Source organism: Watersipora subatra, chromosome 7 (genome assembly GCF_963576615.1).
Source record: "Watersipora subatra chromosome 7, tzWatSuba1.1, whole genome shotgun sequence".
Taxonomy (NCBI): domain Eukaryota; kingdom Metazoa; phylum Bryozoa; class Gymnolaemata; order Cheilostomatida; family Watersiporidae; genus Watersipora; species Watersipora subatra.
Genome location: NC_088714.1, coordinates 3,562,519 through 3,582,139, shown reverse-complemented (window position 1 = coordinate 3,582,139; position 19,621 = coordinate 3,562,519). Strand labels below are relative to the sequence as shown.

Genomic DNA, 19,621 nt, shown 5'->3' with positions numbered 1-19,621 from the left:
TGCAAAATTCTCCTATTGGCGCAAATGTGTGGTGGAAGGCTACCAGTCTTCTTACGAAACAAGCAGATTTGTAACCGGGAAGCCGTGGTAACATGATGACTTTCTGTAAGTCCACGCTTCGCACCATTTTTTCCTCACTGACACTCTCCCCATCTTGTTTACATTCAGAGCGTGCCTGTTCAGCATAAGTAGCATGTTTTTGCTTCTCGGAACAAGTTAAACAATCAACTTTACACTGTCCATCGGTCTGATCATGAGGTTTTAACACCAGAGCTGCACACACCTCGCACTCTTCTTCACCCAATTGCGTGAAACTAATGTTTAGTGAGTGGATCCTTCTCATGTAAGTCGTGTAATCCACTGGACGTTCTGGATGAGCTTCTGTGTTGTAATGATGGTGCATTTCTGTAATGGATAGCTCATGAGGCAAATACAATCTGTTGGGCGCGTGCTCTCTTCTATAATGAGATATGCATGGGTTGTAAGTCTTGATATGAGCGTCCACTGCCTCGTGTAATGGATTCATGTCAAGTTTTTTTTGACCTCGGGCATCTGGAACTGCCGCAATGCTCTGGGGAGTCTTTTTAGCAGTTGCTACAACTTTTGAAGACTCAGCGTATCCCAGCGTACCCAGAAAGAAATGCTTGCAAACTGTATGTGCCGATCCATCTCCATCCTTCAGTCGATAAATGTATGAAGCCTAAAATAGTACACAAACTTGTAAATACACAAAAAATGTTTCTGGCGTGTAAAGCTCTCTGATTTGCCAATGTTCCTTCACTAATACTTTTACAATATTTTTGCGAAAAATAATTTAAAGATTTGTTTGAAAAAAATTTATCTAGAATGTAAACAAACCTGTCTGTTATTAGTTGCAGCTGATGATAGTCTTTTGGGTGTGTGCCACTCGACAGCATTGTGAATGAACTTCTTTCTCTCGTTGTACGATAAATTCCAAAACTCGATCCATATCCTTATTCTACGGCGCTGTGGTATCAGCGTTATACAAGATTTCGAACAATTACGCGGCACTCGTAGAGGATGTTTCGCTCTCTCATGATTGAGTTTTTCCTCTAGTGTTCGTCGCTGTTTGCTTGGAGGTTCATCTGCGTTCGCCATAGTCAATTCCTGAACTTGAAATGCAGGCATATTACTAATTCCATCGATTTATACGCTCCTTGCAAACAGCCAAACTAGTTAGGTGGTTTTAATAGCAGATCATGTCATAATAAACAGCGTTCTTCTGCAAACAAAGGCTCCTAACAATCATTAGCACCTTCCTACTGCAGATTCCTTACCCATTGTGTTACATAATGTGCAGCAACAAAGGCTTGGATTAGATTAATTAAGGGATTAATAAACCTGTAACAAAGAAAATCAAAACCAGGTTAGCGTAGACCATTATGAATAAAATGTGCCTCTAACATTCATCATTTGAGTTGATAATTTCAGCAACCATGAGAAAAACTGGTTCAATGTCAGTTAGGTCGTTTTAACATCAGTGGCAGGCAAAATCAATACAGTACATGTACTAAATTAGTGAGCCTATCGACTTCATCGCTAGTTGCGCTAGGGCGCAACTAGCGATGAAGTAGCGCTCCAGTAAATTAGCTGTTGGAAATTCCAAGCGAATGAACTTAGACTGCAATTCTTAGTACTTAACTGCCGAAAATCACTAAAAAGTTGGGGCGGGAATACGGGCCTGCGCATTGGCATCACAGACTTTTTTCAGTTGAAAAGCACTAAAATATTTTTAGCAAACACACGCATCTGACGATTGTGCGAGTGAACTAAATTTTAACAACCCTTTTGTTCACACCACATAAAACAACTTTTAGTTAAGTGTTTTCTAGGAGTCATTTTTTCATCTTCCCCCGACCGTGAAGCGATTGTTTGGGAGCTTTATGATAAATGCATATGCGCACACAACTCCCGAAAAATTATCCATCAACGGCCGTTACCAAACCCTTGTACCGAAATCCAATCCAAAAATTTAACCATTTTTGCGTGGAGTCGTTCAAGTATAACACAAAACACATTTAAATATGTTACCAAGTCTTTGAAAGGTTGACGCATTATCCTAAAACTAACCCATCTGGTCGGATTATCCATAAATAGACAGATTAATTTGACCTAAAATTGCCATAAAAACTTGACAAGCCTTTTTAAATCAAAATTAAGACCGGCCAACGAAACGCCGATAAGGCCGCGCGACAGAGAGTAGAACAAGTCGTGCGCATTTCACCAGTCTATGGCATTGTCCAATCGCCGAAGGTTTCTTTAATTAAGGTAGAAGTACTGAAAAGTAATCGTTTCTTTTTTTACCGATTTTACTGGACTGACATTTTGGACACTTAGACAGTTGAAATACCAAAGTACTCATTATAAGTGTCCAAAATGTCAGAATGTCCAAAATGTCATTTCTAATTGAGACGATGATATTTTTCTTACGTTTCTTATAAGATTATTACAATATTTAATTGTAAGAATAATTATTCGATTTTATACGATTATTATAAGATTTAGTTATAAGAATAATCATTCGAGTTTACAAGATCGAAGTATATAGTGACCGATGGTGTGCAATATATTACTGTTATTATTTTTCTAAAGATTTTGTGGATGATATTGCGGCTGTGCCCGATATCGCGGTACTGCCAACCCATTTTTAATATCTGCCAAATTAAGTAATAGGCCTACATTTTCTTATATATATATATATATATACATCTATATCTATGACAACCAGCTGAAATCTGTTTAGATTTTTAAATTCAGCATAATTTTTTCGACATAAATACAGAAATCTAGATAAATATCACAACTTCTTGATGACCAATGATATACAGCCCTCCCAGCCTGTGTATATTACACAGCAGCTTGCCATTTTACTTCTAATATTGCATTTCTCCTATTGCAGGGAAGAGATATAAACATAATTTTTTCCTTTCATTATTGCTGTTTGTTGTACATAATAACACCCAGTGCATTACAGCTACCATTGCAGCTCTCCTATTGCACTGCAGTGCCATTTGACTGCTAATATTGCATTTCTCAACCGGCAGTACCCTTTCTTTTTCCATTATCACTTTGGTCATGGACTGTATGACAGGGAAATTTCTAGTCATTATTGTAGGCCACATCTTTGTCTTTTTATTAATGAAACATAGATATATATATATATATATATATATATATATATATATATATATATATATATATATATATATATATATATACTGTATATTAGATTTATATGGGGACTAGGCTTCAAATGTTGTACAGATGCTTTCAAATCAACTTTAATTTGAGAGATTATCTTGTGATTGTTGGTGGAAGTATTCCCTACTCATTGTTAAAGGAATTACAATGTCTTATAAGTAAATTCAACCATAATTCTTGTCATCTTAAACATCGCATAAATGAACTGCATGTACAAACATGCATTATTATACATGAGTTGCTCATAATTACTATTATTTTACATGTAGTTTTGCATTTGTGATTTATATATGATAATATGTCTTACTTGTTCAATCCTTACAAGTCACTCATCGCTTGGATGGATTCTCTTTCTGCTGCCGTGCTCATTTGATATCTTTTGGGTTTCGAAAAACATTAATGACTTTTATAAATAATCTCAAGCAACTTCTATAGTAATACCTTTTGACCGCATCAGGCAGCACTTGTTCTTTCACACAAGTTTTTTTAAACAAAAAACCTGTATATCTGATGACAACAAAAGATTTCTTTTCATCAGATATACATTTACATGATTTACGCAATGGAATTCGTGTGGTTGATGGTCTGTAGTGTTATCATTTTGCTAGTTTTATCACTTTTATAGATGTTTACCATTTGTCAATTTTGTTATCATACACCTTGCAAAATAGGCTGATTGATGCAGTTATTAGTGCAGTGAGTCCCTTATCAGTCACAATCAACTTCTAGCTCAGTAATCTTTAATGGGTTTCATCTGATTCCATTCTGAAAGAACGGAATCTTTCATCCATTGAACTCAAGAATTTTATATTTACTCTATCATCAGTTCAATATGTCAAGTATTGTTTTAATTGCAATTTTTTTAGCAAAGCAGATAGCATAAACTGGTTTCAGCTCTCATAGTATTCAGTAATTGTGACAATGTTAGGACTAGCCCTTTATTGGACAGTTACTTTGTTCTTTGTATAGATTGCGCTGAGTTCACATGATGCTATAATTGACATACCCTAGGACACTTATGTATTCGCCTCATCTAACTTTTGCATTTTCGCGGAGTCATCCTCTTGCGAAAATTTAATGTGCGAAACTAAACTATCGTAACGAACGAGCGAAAACGCGAAATTAAATAGCTTTGTTCATTGATTGTCCAAGAAACAAATGGCAGCAAGCGATGAAATTGCATTATCGACCTCGCCCACACCATTCTATCTGCAGTTCACAATTACAAACTAGTCCCAAATTAAAAAAAATCTTTATTGGTGAACCAGGCCCGTATTCCTTGGGGCGGCTGGCCGGCTGAGCCGTCCCAACTTTTTAGGAACTTTCCGCGGTTAAATACAGTCAAACTCAGATAACTCGCCCTCGGATAAAATGTAACATTTCATCTTAAACACAAGGTTAACTCGAACGGATTTGTTTGGTCCGTTCCCACACAATGATAAATTGCTTCAGATAACTCGACCTCAACATCATTTATTCGAAAAGTTATTTGCCCAACGGCTACGGAGACGGTTTTTATCGCTGTAGAATATCACTTTATTCCAAGCCATAGAGACAAACATCAACTTTTAGTAGTTCTTAGGCATCATTATTATCATCATCAGTGGCAAAATATTCTTGTTAACGACCTTTATAAAGGTTTGCAAAATATCAAGTTTTATCAAACATCCACTTGGCCATGTCCCATCGAAAGCGTGGAAACCTCAGTATGAACTTAAAATAAAATCGCAAAATTGATCTTTGTTAAAACGCTCAAAAGAAAAAGATGTCTTTTTTCTGAGCGTTATAACTGCGGTCAAGTTTTGCCTATTTTAATTTAAAAACGCCTCATCAGTCACATCACCTAAAACAAATCTCTAAAAATAGAAAAATGTTGGTACTTTCCGATAAAAATTTTTAAAACTTCACACGAGAGGCCTGGCTGAGGCCCTACATAATAAAAACTTGTTGGGGGCTTACACCGCCCCTTCAACACCCCCAGGTGTTCATAACTAGTCGCCTAACATTAGCCTCCCCAACTTGCAACCAGTGAATACAGGCCTGCGGTGAACTCAACCTGAGGAATCTAATTATGTTTGTTCCACTGCATTTATTTTCACATCACTATATTTTCGCACTCATCAGAGCTGTGAAATTAAGTTGCAGTGAAATTTTACTCTGTGTGCTACTCACGAAACTAAATAATAGCGAAATACAAGTGTCCTAGGGTACTAGTAAAATGTTAATGCTCATGAGCATTCTGTTGACCAAGTGTGCAAGAAGTAGAGAATTTTTTGGGCTTAACCTCGTTTCAGTCAGAAACACTAGTTATCCAAAATGTGAACACAAAATGTTAGCTTCGATATATATTATATACTAATGAAAGTAATGAGACTATTGTAGATTAAATAGTACAAAGTACAAAATATGAACATTTTCTTGAGCAGCTCAAACATGAAACTACAGTACTACCTGCTCGTCGTCTATTTGTGCCCAGGGGTCAAGGTTAGGATAAAAGGTCAATGTTAGGATAAAAGAGAACTTTTGACGATACTCCAACTTTTCACATTCAGATTGGTAGAACGACACTGTAAAACCTGTACCAATTGATCGCCTTTGTATTTATGAACAATTGCGCAGCAACTGTTCACTGTTTTATCGCAACATCTGACAATCTATCACAACGAACTATAATGTTGCGAAAGTTATATAATATATATAACGCTACATGCACATCGTTTGTTCTTCCGCAAGTGCGGCGAGATAAGCTAACATTCAAATCGATTTTGAAAACTCGCCTGACTTGACATTGTATGAAATCTTTTAGGTGGTAGAAAGCAAAAACTTGACATAATTTTTTTGTATTATCTGGAATTCACATTATAAGAATTATACATTATAGCAGGGTCTACTGTAGTTCTTTTTTAAAATTTCAGGCAAGCGATGGATGAGAATGATACATACGAGTCTATTGAAGAGTTAATAACTGGAAGAATGCATCCTCTTATAGAAGTAAGACGTTCCTAAGCCATTCCAAGACGTTCCTAAGCCATTAGATGGGCTCAAGAACAGTAGAAGCTCGTGTGTTGATCTATTGTATATGTTATTTGTCAAACGAACAGTTCATCTTTTGTTCTGCTATATGATTAATAGCATTTTGTGCCTGTCAGATTATCTACCAACTAAGGATTTTATTGGCATGCAACAAATGATCATCTGTTTATGGATATTGATAGAAGTATTTAACGTTCATCGCCTATATTGTAGGCATGTCGAAGCAACGACTATGATAAGTTGCTTTCACTTGCAAGGAAGTATAAAAGGGATGAGAAACCATTGACCATGTGCAACATGGCTGGCTGGCAAGCTATCCACTACGCTGCTGAGCTTAGAGACTCGCGATGTCTTCAAGCACTGCTTCAGCAAGATCACCATCTGGCCCAGAGGCTCACTCGTGATGGCACCGGTCCTTTAACTGTGGCTGCTGCTCTTGCTAATGTGGAGGCAGTGAACCTATTACTCCCTTATCTTGACCATGATGATCTCTTTTGTAAAAATGTACATGGTTTAAATGCAGTATATTACGCGATATCATCTGACTGCACTCAAGGCACCAGCATAGCTAAAATACTCATTACAAAATGCGATGTAGACGTGAACACTCACTTGGGATGTGCCAGTTTCTATGATGCTCTGCCATATAAAGTTGTTAAAAACAAGAATGCAAGTATTTTGCAAAGCCTATTAAAAGCTGGCTTGGATCCAGCGTATAGTCATAACGATATAGGCAAGTTCTCCGATTCGTCCTACACATCATACAGTGCGACGAGTTTGCCAACATCGCTAATGGCTTACTGTGTGGTCGAAGGCTGGTTAGAAGGAATGCAGTTGACTAAGAATCTGCACAAGGAATACCAATCTAACAACTGCGTCAGTGACAAATTTTGGGAGCTTTTCACTACCGTAATTAATAATAGCTCAGCTTTACAAATTATTTGCGAAAAAGGGGATACAAAAGTTTTAGCATGGATGGTTGAAAATGGTTTCCGTTTTCAGTATGTAGAAAATGTATGGGAAGAAGGAACATGGTTTTTTTTTGGAAGAGCCCGTGTTCTTTCTTCACTTCCCACTCTGTCATATGCTTTGAGGGGTTCTATCTGGAGTAAACAAGAGTTCATAAAATATCTTATGTCTATGAAATCCTGCGCTGCGTTTCTACAATCATACCAACAAGCTGTTTCAAAGTACCAGAAGCAAACCGAGGAAGTTGATGCAGCTCGCATCAGCCTTATTCAAACTTCACATCCTGTCTGCGCTGCTGCTGATGCTATACTAGAATGCATTTCTGAACATGCCATTGGAGACAGTGTACAGATGTTACTAGATTCCAGCTTCACGTTCAATATTAACAGGCTAGTTCTTTCGAACCAGAATCTTACACATCATGATCCCATTGGAATTCTGCTGAATAAATGCCTTCAAAATGTGCAAACTTTTGATATTATCATTGAACTTTTGGAACGAACTTCTTCCCTTCAGCTTACTGCCGAAACAGTGATAGAAGCATGTCATATTTTACGCATTCCTCGTGTAGCTGATATTTTGATCTCTCCACACCTTGACATTTTGAAATTCCTCTCACGACGGTCTTTAGAAGAGCAGCAGCAAGTATATCAGCAGCTTTGTGTTACACACAATTCTGTGAGGCTCGCGGAGGCTCGTAACAGCCCGACTACTTGTTCTCACACAATAAATAACTGGCTCATTTGCATACAGTTGTTGCTCAAAGGTTACAAAACTTCTTTGAAATGTTGCTGTTGTATCAGAAGATGTCATGGACCTTGCTTTCTCCCTATCACGTGGGTGTTTGCTACGGACCAAGAACGTGAGAACTTGGTTAACCTTATGGATGATGAGAACAATGGTGACCTTGTTACAGCGGAGTGGAAGCAAGGGCGAGTGTCCAGTCTGCAGGCTCTTTCCAGGGCAGCCGTAAGGAAGCAGATCGGCTTCTCTCGACTACTCACTGAACCAGTTCCTCGCGCGTTAACCTCAATGATGGATGTTGTAGCCGATAGTAGCTGGGAAATATCGGTCATAGATCAGTTACCTATTGCTTGGTTCTTGAAAGACTTCTTAAGATTCAGACCGGAGTTGCAACAGTTTTACAGCAGCATTCAAAACTGACACAAGTCGAGAAGTTAATAGATTTCCATTTGCTGTACTAATTTTTTTAATGTAGCTCTCTAAAAACACCGGTTTTGCATTATTTTTCACAATTGTGTACACACTTGTTTATTTGATGATGTTTTGCTCGGTCTAAATTTGTCAGATTCCATAGATCACTTGCAGCAAAAAGTATTTCAAGTTTATTTGAGTCTTTTGAGTTTATGTTCAATCAAATTATTTGAAAGCAGCAATGATGCTTATGGCTGTAGACAATTTTATCATTCTTCAGCAAAAAAACTTTCATATTATATCGTAATATATTTATTGTTTTTCTGACTAACAATTTATGGTGATTGCCAAAAGCATTAATGACATAATGGATTTTTTTGAGCACGTGTAAGTTTGCGTTAAATTGACCGCCATTTATGAAAATGCAGTCAAAAGATAGCTTTGAGGTATGCAATTTATTTGGCATATGTAATTGATATCTAATTAACATCTACGATATATACCAATTATTCAAGTTTGTGTCGGCCTCTTAGGCTCCCTTGATGTTCAAGGTTTCTACCATCAGCTTTTTGAGTTGCTGTTTCTTTTCACAAGATTCAAGTTGGGAAAATTAATTTATGCAGCACACAATAAGACCCAAATAGTCTAATATTATAAAAGTGTTTGTTGGATTCACACTGAACTATATCTTTCAGCAAAGTTTGATGCCATTTATTTTTGGTGGTAGTATATCATTCAATGGTATAAAAGTTACGAGTTAATATATAAACCTGGATAGGCCACTGACAAACATTTGCAACCTGAATTCTTGTTTCATTTGTCCTTGCTCGCATAGTGATACATTGTATACATAAATCTTCATGGAGCTTCCATTATCATGGTTGGAGAGAAACTCCATTTGTTGAGCTCCCTAGCTTAGCATCAGGAATCAGGTCAGTTTCTTCAGGCAGAACTAGAAACCAAAACACTCATTTAATATTACAACACAGACTCAGATTTTTTCCAATCTAATGTCATTTCTGACCATGTTTACATAGTGGCTTCTAAACACGAATGATTGATAATCTCAAATAGTATTTATGTAGAAACCATAGAATAGTGAAAGTTGACAGTTTTCACCTATAGTCTGACTATTAGCTTGAGAGTCGTGTGAAAACAATTCGTCGTATTTCCGGTAACAATTCAACTTGGTTCATACAGTTAATTTATGTACTTCATAATTTTTCAAAGAGTTCAATTTAGAGATGTAGCCAGATTGAAATCCTTCCTGCCTGATTTTCCACTATTAAAATACACTATAAATTCCCCTGTCATACAGGCCACGACCAAAGTGATAATGGAAAAAGAAAGGGTACTGCTGGTTGAGAAATGCAATATTAGCAGTCAAATGACACTGCAGTGCAATAGGATAACTGCAATGGTAGCTGCAATGTATAGGGTGTTATTATGTACAACAAACAGCAATAATGAAAGGAAAAGATTATGTTTCTATCTCTCTCCTGCAATAGGAGAAATGTAATATTAGAATTAAAATGGCAAGATGCTGTGTAATATACACAGTTTGAAAGTTGGTTGTGTTGAATGTAGAATGGTTTTGAGAGTATCTGTAACAGAAAGCAAGCATTAGCATTCACGTGTGTCTGGAAGTTTTCTGCAAACTGGAGCACAATAAAGAAATGGGTCATGCCACAGAAACCATGGTTAAGTCGGGTGTGTGAGATTTAGAGTTATCTACACTAGCAGAAGGAGAAAATTCTTAGTTATTTTGAAAAGAAATTTGATTCCAGCTTAATTACAGCAGATTTTATGGTCAATAAACCGAATGCATGTTTATTGACCATAAAATACCATTAGTGCAAAAACATAGTTCTGAGAAAACTGGTATTAAAATTTGAGAAACAAAAGCCAATGCACAATTTTGTTTACATTTCAAAACGCCATAGCAACCAATATCAAGAAGTTGTGATATTTATCTAGATTTCTGTATTTATATCCAACAAATTATGCTGAATTTAAAAATTTAAACAGATTTCAGCTGGTTGTCATAGAAATAGATGTATATCTATAAGAAAATGTAGGCCTATTACTTAATTTTGCAGACATTAAAAACGGCTTGGCAGTACCGCGATATTGGGCACAGCCGTAGCATCAACAAAATCTTTAGAAAAATAATACCAGTAACATATTGCACACCATCAGTCACTATATACTTTGATCTTGTAAATTTGAATGATTATTCTTGTAACTAAATCTTATAAAATCGAATAATTATTCCTACAATTAAATATTGTAATAATCTTAAAAAAATCGTTAGAAAAATATCATCATCATTTCCTTTACTTTCACTGCTTTGGACATCAGTTGGAATACCAAAGTACTCATTATAAGTGTCCAAAATGTCAGAGTCCGGCAGAATCGGCAAAAAGAAACGATTACTTTTCAGTACTTCTACGTTTATTACAGAAACCTTAGGCAATTGTACAATGCCATAGACTAGTGATGAAATGTGCACGTTTTTCTCGTAAAATGCGTATGGCTTTATGGTTATACCATCTGTCACACGACTTTATGGGCGTTTTGATGGCCGGTCTTACTTTTGATTAAAGAAGGCTTGTCAAATTTTAATGGCGATTTTCGGCCAAATTAACCTTTCTATTCATGTATAATCCGATCAGATGGGTAAGTTTTAGGATATTGTCTACAAATTTCAAAGACTTGGTAACATATTTAAATAGGTTTATGTGTTTTGTATCATTATTATACTTGAACGACTTCACACAAAAATGATTAAATTTTTGGATGAGATTTTGGTAGAAGGGTTTGGGTATGGCCGATGATGAATAATTTTCGTGAGTTGTGTGCACATATGCATTTATCATAAAACTCCCAAACAATCACTTCGCTCGTGTTTGGTCGTGGGATCAACACCCTTGTCAAATTTACATAACCAAAACACCGTCGGAGCTATTCCAATTGTTTTACATCACCCCATTCCCATACCTCTGTCCAATGTTCTGCCTATGTACTATCGAAGGGATGCCAATTGAGATAGCAAGCTCAGAGGTCAGTTTATGAACAATAAAGTTAACTTGCACAGTGTAAACATACCAGGTTGGTTGGTTATGTCAGCGAGAAGTGTTGGAGTCCTACATACATATCTGCTACTTCTTTTGTCTCTTAGTTTGCGCTCCATTTCCTCTTTATTCTTAAAGCCCAACCATATAGGCATCGTCTCCTCCTTGCCCGCTTCTATCAATTTTCTAGACCTGGTCTGTGGTGCTACTTCCCCTAGCAATAGTTGGTTATGTGTGAGTTAGTACAACTGTAGAGCAGCAAGTTATTTCTCTTTAGTATTTATTATATTTCACATTCCTTCAACTCGCATCAGATTAACTTGATGAAGCATGTGTAAACGCGCCAATATAGCTATTCCATTTTATAGAGAAGATAATTCTTGTTCTCGTACATGTAGCTATTTACGACAATGCATGCTATTTACGAATAATGCATTCAAGTTATATAATACTACAATAATCTAGTGTCTCTGAAATATATATAACCTGTAGTAATTTGTTTTCGAAAAGGACAAGAACACCAAAACTAGCATTTTAATGCTCAGAATCTCCTTTATCTGTTTTTCTTAGCTAGTCTTTAAAAATAATACTCTGGCCGTTGCTGAGCAGTGTTAAATGTAAATATTTTTAATAACGGCTGTTTTGGGAAACAAGTGCTTAAACTATCAAAAATTAGACTCAGTTTATACTGGAAAGTAGAAATATCAAACATTTGAAAAAAACAAGGAATTTACCATAATGCCTAAAAAGAATGAACTTTAGCCTTACCTATTAATTTTTGATTGATACAGAGCAGATCTCATTGTGTGAGACTATCGTGCAATTAAGAAGAATAATTTTTAACTTGCAAACATTCCAATAACATCACAAAAAGGTGTACATTTTACAGAGTGTTTTCAAAAATTAAAATTGTATATAGTTTTTTATTTAAGTTGACTATATTGAGTTCAAGTGTATGAAAATTATTGGGCGGTCTTTTACATTTGTACATGATTGTAAGTATTCCTTCAAACTAATTGCAGAGGATGCGTGCAGCTAATTAACAAGCATCCGCAAAGAAAATGAAATAACTTATCTTCATCAAGATCATACCAGCAAATCAATAACTTGATAACTTATGTCAGTCATTATTCTATTGTTTTGCTTTATGATTATAACTATGAGATTATAACTATGTGCGTTCTATTTCATCTCAACTTTATATGCATTGGAACTAGAAGTCTGTAACATATACATCATATAATATATTATGTTGCAATTGGCAATGAAGCTATGGTCCATTGGCAATAAAGCTATGGTCAGTGCAAAGACGCTAAAATTGTTGTCAGCCATTCAACTGGCCATGACAGCATTAAAGTCCACAAGAGCCACTTGAGAAGGTATAGCATAAAAATAGAACATGAAAACTCATAAAATAACTTTTTTGTGTGATTGTATGTTTATTTTCCTAGATTCATGTGGAAAGAAACAGGTGTCAAGGAATTGGCTAAATAAAATTTCAGTACGCATCGCATTAAAGTTACCTAAATTGTGTTGGAACACCCTCAAGAGAGAGGATCTTTATGACTGTAACATTCCTAGTCAAATCATCTTAACAAATGTTTCATAAAATAACATAGATATTGGCTACTATAATCTCTGATAAGCTTCTTAGACAAAGTATTTTTAATCTATATACATGTATATAAATATCCAAGTTTGTTCTCTGTCCAGTTATAGCGATCAGGTTTTAGGAAAGAAAAATGCACTTCATGCTGAATTCGACCTCACAAAGTTTGCTACCGCAATCATACAAACACACACACCTAACCACAAGACTAAGCCGTTCCTATATATCTCAACTATTTTATTTATTGTATTTTTACGGCTAAACGAGTTGCACTTTTTATTAATTGATAGAATTAATAATTAACCTTTTGCATTTTTCTTGCTTTTTAAAAAATTTTGGAAAAGCCATTTCAAAATTCATAGCTTATCGTTATAATTTGTAATTTTCAAATGAGATGTTTTGCTTTCAAATGTCCTATTACCGGCTTCGATTTCTGGTTCTTCCTCGAGGCTATCGCTAAGAAATATTAAATTTAAAACATTTACACGTGGACTGTTATATTATCTCGATTAGGATTTGCATCTACATTCTCTCTCTCTGTTCGGTCAGATATCTAGTTCGGACAAATATTTCACTTTAAACATCTTTACAGTTGTTTTATTTTTCTTTTAATTTATTTGAACTGGACAAAACACTTTTCTCATGATTTGAAGTTTAAAAGTTAGAATGGTAAATGTAGTATATGTAAATTTAAAATAAATCTGTCCAAAAACTTGTTTATTACCCGGGCAACGCCGGACATTCATCTAGTCTTTACTATAATAAGAGCCGTCTGTCTGTTCGTCTGTCCGAAGTCACACTAAAAGTGTTACGAAAAGATTGTCACTTTATGAATTAAATATGCATATAATGAAGAATAACTCATTACAAGCTCTCGCGGTGCACTGGACTGCAATGTGTACTAGTATTTATAATATATGTTGGAAACACTGAGAAAGTGTCTAAGAGAGTGAGTTGAATGGTATACCATATAGTACTCGTACAAGTTATACCAACACGGAGTCTGAATGGATGCTTATGTAAGAAATACATATACAGCACACGCATATATATTTATGTTACCAAGCCTGGGAAACTACTCAGCGAGATCAACGTCTAGAGATTCAGTCAGTATTTGTCCTCCGCCAGAATGTGCGAGAAAGTAGCTGAGTTTTAGTTTTTGAAGAAAGGTGAAGATGTCATGTTACAGAAAAAACCGCTTTCGTATTTTGTCAGTTTACTGCCTTCACAATTATGTTTTGTCAAAGATAACTGTGGCTAGTAGCACAATGGTTATTAAAACATGCTTAATGGCCGACAAATACATGAAGGTTCGCCAAACATAGGTGACTACATGGTTTTCAGAACAAAATTATTATAAAACGCTACCAACACAAGTACATTATTTAAATAAGAATGCTATGCCTGAAATGTAGAACCGAGAGATGCTTTATACCAAAGGCTTATAATTCTATTTTAAACACATACCATTATCAAACGGGTTCTCCTCTACTTCCAGAAACCGGTTATAAGCATGAACTGTTGCGTGGGTAATGGCCGGTAGAGAATTAATTCCACCAACCGAGAGTCTAGGCGTTGTTTTGTCTCCCTTACTGACTTCCACAGATTCACTTTTTACAGGGTCTTGTACCTGTGCAAAAGTCTGAAATCCATATTTTGGCTTCAAAGTGCATTAAGTTGTATAGGATATGAGTAAACTTTGTTTGTCTAGTATAGATCTTTCATTTATATTTTTGACTTTGAACACACCTATAAGTAGACCGAGGCAGCATGCGCTAAATTTAAATTATAACTCACAATTGATTATACACGAAAAGATGACTGGCTTGTTTTCTAAATCATGAGAATAACTGTAATTTGGTCACTTACTTCTTTTTCATCATTTTCAGCGGGTACGTCGCAGATCTCATCCTCATCTAATAAACACCAAAAGTTTTATCAGTATATAATATCACAGCACGGTCTACTTTTCATCAAAGTCTAATTTAAAATATATCTCCCAAACTGTGAACAAAGTTTCTTCTAACATAGCATTTAATAAATACATTACGAATTTGAATCAAGTTCATATTTCATAATTTGTACTGAGTCCGTGATTTGTTGCAGAATGGTTCCTTCGAAATCACATAGAATAATGCTGTGCCTCTGCTATGAACCCTGCGAAAAAGAGAAGAAGGCACTATTTGACTAACAACTCAAACATTAGTCCTTAGACTAGCATTGGTCTAGCCTTTCTATTTACCAGTTCCAGTATGCCTGAACAACCGAGCAGATAACCCCTTGAACTTTTGCTGTATTTTCATCAATTCATGTTCTGTCGAGCGAATCTGATTTCTCATGTTGGCAATTAAAGAGGTGTAGCCTGGATCTTTAACTTTCATATGGTAAGCTGAATGACTTCTCTGAGGAACCTGGTAAACCAATAAGCAAATTTCTCTTTATTTTAGGCTTCAGGTGGAGATGGCAAAGATGAAAACAGCTGTAAATAAGTTCATTTCAGAAGCACAGTGTTTTAACATTCAGGAACACAAAACATGTATAATTTTATTTCACTATTAGGCTTGGCACTCCTGGGCAACGTGAGAGATCATCATGAGTAATTGGTATGTTCATAATTATTCCCGAGTGGCTTTTAAAGTGGTTTCTAAAGTGGCTGAGTAGTGTAGTGGTTAGTATGCCAGTTTGTAAAATGGAGGCTGCGAGTTCAATTCACATGCGCAGCAATTTTTTTCTAACGCTCTTAGTGTGGTTTCGAACAATGATGAACATTGCTCTTATTCTAGTAACATTAGCTGAAATGGTTGTAAGTAACTTACACGAAGAGAGAACGTGATTCCTGTTCTCAACTCCAATTTCTGTATCTTGCTCATTGATTCTCTATATTGCGCAATATGGCGATCCTATAACAGTACAGAACACTGATGAATTATACTATTAACAGTGTTGTTATTAGTATACTGTATACTATTAACAACTACTGCAATTAGTATACTGTATATTACACCATGTACTATTAACAGTACTGTTATTAGCATATTGCATTTTATACTATATGCTATTAGCAGTATTTTTCTCAGTATACTTTATACTACTCTATATACCGTATACTGCACTATTAATTTTTTGGGAAGGATTGCTAAAAAAGATTTTTTTTCTCTTAAATTTACAATTACTCAAGTTGATACTAAATGCAGAGCACAAGGTCTCGCACTTGCAATCGATGTAGGTCAATATAGTCTTTCATAGATGATTTATCAAGTAAGGGTTTCTTTTTTCGTCTGATGGACCTTATGGCATCTATAATTGGCTCATGTCGGTCTCTGATGACGACCGGCAGCGATTTGTGCAGTAAGCCAGACTCGCTAGACTGCCCAAGCTGACTTCGACTCTGTAATTGAAATTAAAATCAGTTACGCAGACTTCTGCATAGTTGAGGACATTTAATTTTTTATCTGATTTGCCACAAATAAATTTAATACTATTTTTATTTTTACAAACCTGTTGGAGGCGCTTGTATCCCTCGAGCTGATGCTGGTAAGTCATCATCTTTTTCTTTACAACGATCTTCTCTTTCTTAAAATCTAACTTTGTGAAGTCCTGTTCCAAGTTGACCAAATGATAAGTGTTCTGCAAATGGTTTTCATTAGTTCTGTAACGAGCAAAGTACTTTGGTCAGACCACACATTCAATTTAGTTACAAGCCCATTGTTATTCAAAAGAAGACAACTCCAATAAATAATGTTAAATACAAGTTGAGTTACCGGTTAATTTTGTCAATCCTTTTCTGTGTATTAGCATTGACCCTTGAGGTCAGTGAGAGTTTTTGTTTCTGGATACATTTGCCTCGATGAATGACAATGGGGTAAGCATGTTCATTCATGTTTCTGTTGCTTGTCTGCAAATAGTAAAAGATTATTTAAGGTTTACCTCATTCTCGTCCTCGCAGTTATGGTTCAAACCAAATTCAGATAATTTTAGTTTTTAATTTTAAGTAATATATTTTAATAAAAGCAATCGCTTACTTATTGTTGAATAATTATCCTAACCCACGTTTCTGACAGTATGTCGACAGTTTGGTGTCAACATAACAACCACTCATAGCTCGCTATGAGTGGTTGTATTATGTGCAACATAATAAAGGAGCTCATCTTAATGTGCTGTCTTCTATACGAGATACTGAATACAGTCATACCTCAGTTTTCAACTATAATTCCTTGCAAATGGCTCGGAAAGCGATGGGTTTTAAATACAAAACTTTTTATTCTGTTTTAATTAATGTATTTAGTCTATTCCTAGTCTAGAAAACAACTTTCTCAATGCTTTTTGAGTATCTTACACCATAAACTGTAAATAATACAGTGATAAGAGAGCAGGTGATATGTAAAATACAGTGAGTCTCATAAGAAACCAATTAATATGCTAGACTAGGTTGATGAATGTACTTTACTGCTGTATCTGTAACAATACGTACAGCCTCATTTGCTCAGTCTTGTGTACTGTATACCACAAATAAAAAAGTTTAGAAAAAGCTGCATTTTTTATTTTAATAAAATATATTCCATAGAAGATCATAAAAACAACAAATATTTCGTATGCGTCCTGTTTTCACCAACTTTAATATAAACATAAAAGAAGTGAAGGTTAGCCTATACTAAGGTTACGCCCTAAAAAAATTACGACTGTAGTAACATATCCTAGCAAAGATTATTTGAAACAAAAAAACACAGCAAAAAAAATTCTTGTTTTTTTTATTAATTGTAAACCAAAATGAATTCGAAGATTTTTTCAAATTCGTCAAAAGACAAATCATTAGTCGCAGTTCGATTTGGTTGTAATCAGAGGCATTCCCAGACTAAGGTATGACTCTATAGTACTATGATTTGGATCTTGTAGTATTAGTTTTATGAAAAAATACATACAAAATGTCAAAGTGGAAGAGCTGTGACTTCAACCTGCAAGCTGCAGAATTTTGTAACACACCCGCAAGGATAATAAGGTTCCCATGTCTATTTAACTTTTATATATAAATAAGAAAAGTAAAAGCGATTTAATTACTTTGCTAACAATCAGTCTTTTTAGGCTAGTAATTCTAATGTTTCATCACAAATAATACTGGCATCAATGCTTTTGACTCAAATGCCTACTGCATCTAGGATCTGATTTAATAGCTTCAAGGGGCTGATAAAGATGAGATCATTCTTTCAAGTTTGTTTTCATTTTTAAGTTCTATTTACAACACTGCATGTAACAATTACGCATGTAACAATTCACTCAAAAATAAAATATAATTGCAATGATGAAATGTTTGCTACCCCTGACACTCCACCACTGCCAAAATTCAATCAACTCATTCATCATTTATTGATTGAGATGGAGCCAAAAGTATTAGCACCCCTGCCTTTGTTGCTTAGTCCATTTAACAAAAACTAGATTAACCTTGAATAGACTTTACTGCATAATATGTGTATTGCGCATTGTTAAAAGGCTGAGAATCAAGCCTTTCTAATGAGGCTAAAAGTTCTAACAGCTCAACTATTTTCTCAGAGGAATTAACTTCAGAGGTTGACTCCAAATTTTCCCACAGATATTTTGTCAGTTTTACATGCCCCCAGAAACTCCTGGGATGGTTTTTTGTTTTAAATATATGTTTTTAAAGGATATAAAATCTTTAGAGAAATAATATATGTATATGAACTGGTCTGGGTTGTACAAAGTGGGGGTAAAAGAGCAAAAACCTAGTTGGTCACAAAATGATGAGGTGTATTAATACTTTTAGCCACGACTGTACATGAAAAGAGCTGGAAGAATTTATGTTGAATAGAAAAAAGAGCAAGGGAGATCATTCCAATTGTAAATATGATCAATGTGTATAATTATGTAAACAGACTTTAAACCAATTATAATATGTCAGATGACAAGCAAGATAAATACATTTGGTAAAAGTTTGCAAATTTTTGTGCAGTCTCAGTGAGATGACAATCTTACCCCAGTAATGTTTTAACACTTCTGATTTTTTGACAGTGTTTTGTTTCTTCTTGTTCAATGTACTTAACCTTAATGCAATGAACATATGAAACAATATTTCAGGCTTGTTATCTCAATAACGCTACACTGAATGTCAGCATCATTTCCACTTAAAATCACATCCTACCTCTTTCAAGTTTGTTTGGAATTGTGTTACCACTACTTGCGGGGTCACAAATGCCTTATCAACAATTTACATGTACTCACTCTTATGATCTCAGTTTGTGTGATTCAAAACAAAGCTTTTCATCTTTGGAAATCACAAACCTATCACAAAAATGTTCTTACTCAAGGCTGTCAATTGATTTTCTAGAATTCTTTCATCTTTGAGGTGAACATCACAATGTTTTAAATAGAATGACTTTATCACATCTTTAAATACAAGAAATTTATCAGTTGTATTTTCTCTACTCTAGAAATTATGCCTGATAGATGATCTCAAGATAAAGAAATGAGAATGTGACATATTCAACTTTTACAATTGTGCAGAGCATGTCATCATGATGAATATACAGGAACATATTTTAACAACCAT

General features: G+C 35.2%; 1 protein-coding gene across 2 annotated transcripts; it reads left to right on the top strand.

Moving 5' to 3' along the window:
• Positions 1-6,152: 6,152 nt before the first annotated feature.
• On the top strand, positions 6,153-9,009 carry LOC137399886 (uncharacterized). 2 transcript variants are annotated; one of them, XM_068086147.1, is made up of 2 exons: positions 6,153-6,282; positions 6,469-9,009. In XM_068086147.1, the coding sequence occupies exon 2, from the start codon at positions 6,544-6,546 to the stop codon at positions 8,386-8,388; it is 1,845 nt and encodes a 614-aa protein (XP_067942248.1). In that variant the 5' UTR covers positions 6,153-6,282; positions 6,469-6,543; the 3' UTR covers positions 8,389-9,009. The 2 variants fall into 2 exon arrangements, with proteins under 2 accessions (XP_067942248.1, XP_067942247.1); XM_068086146.1 differs by having other exon boundaries at positions 6,157-6,213.
• Positions 9,010-19,621: the final 10,612 nt, after the last annotated feature.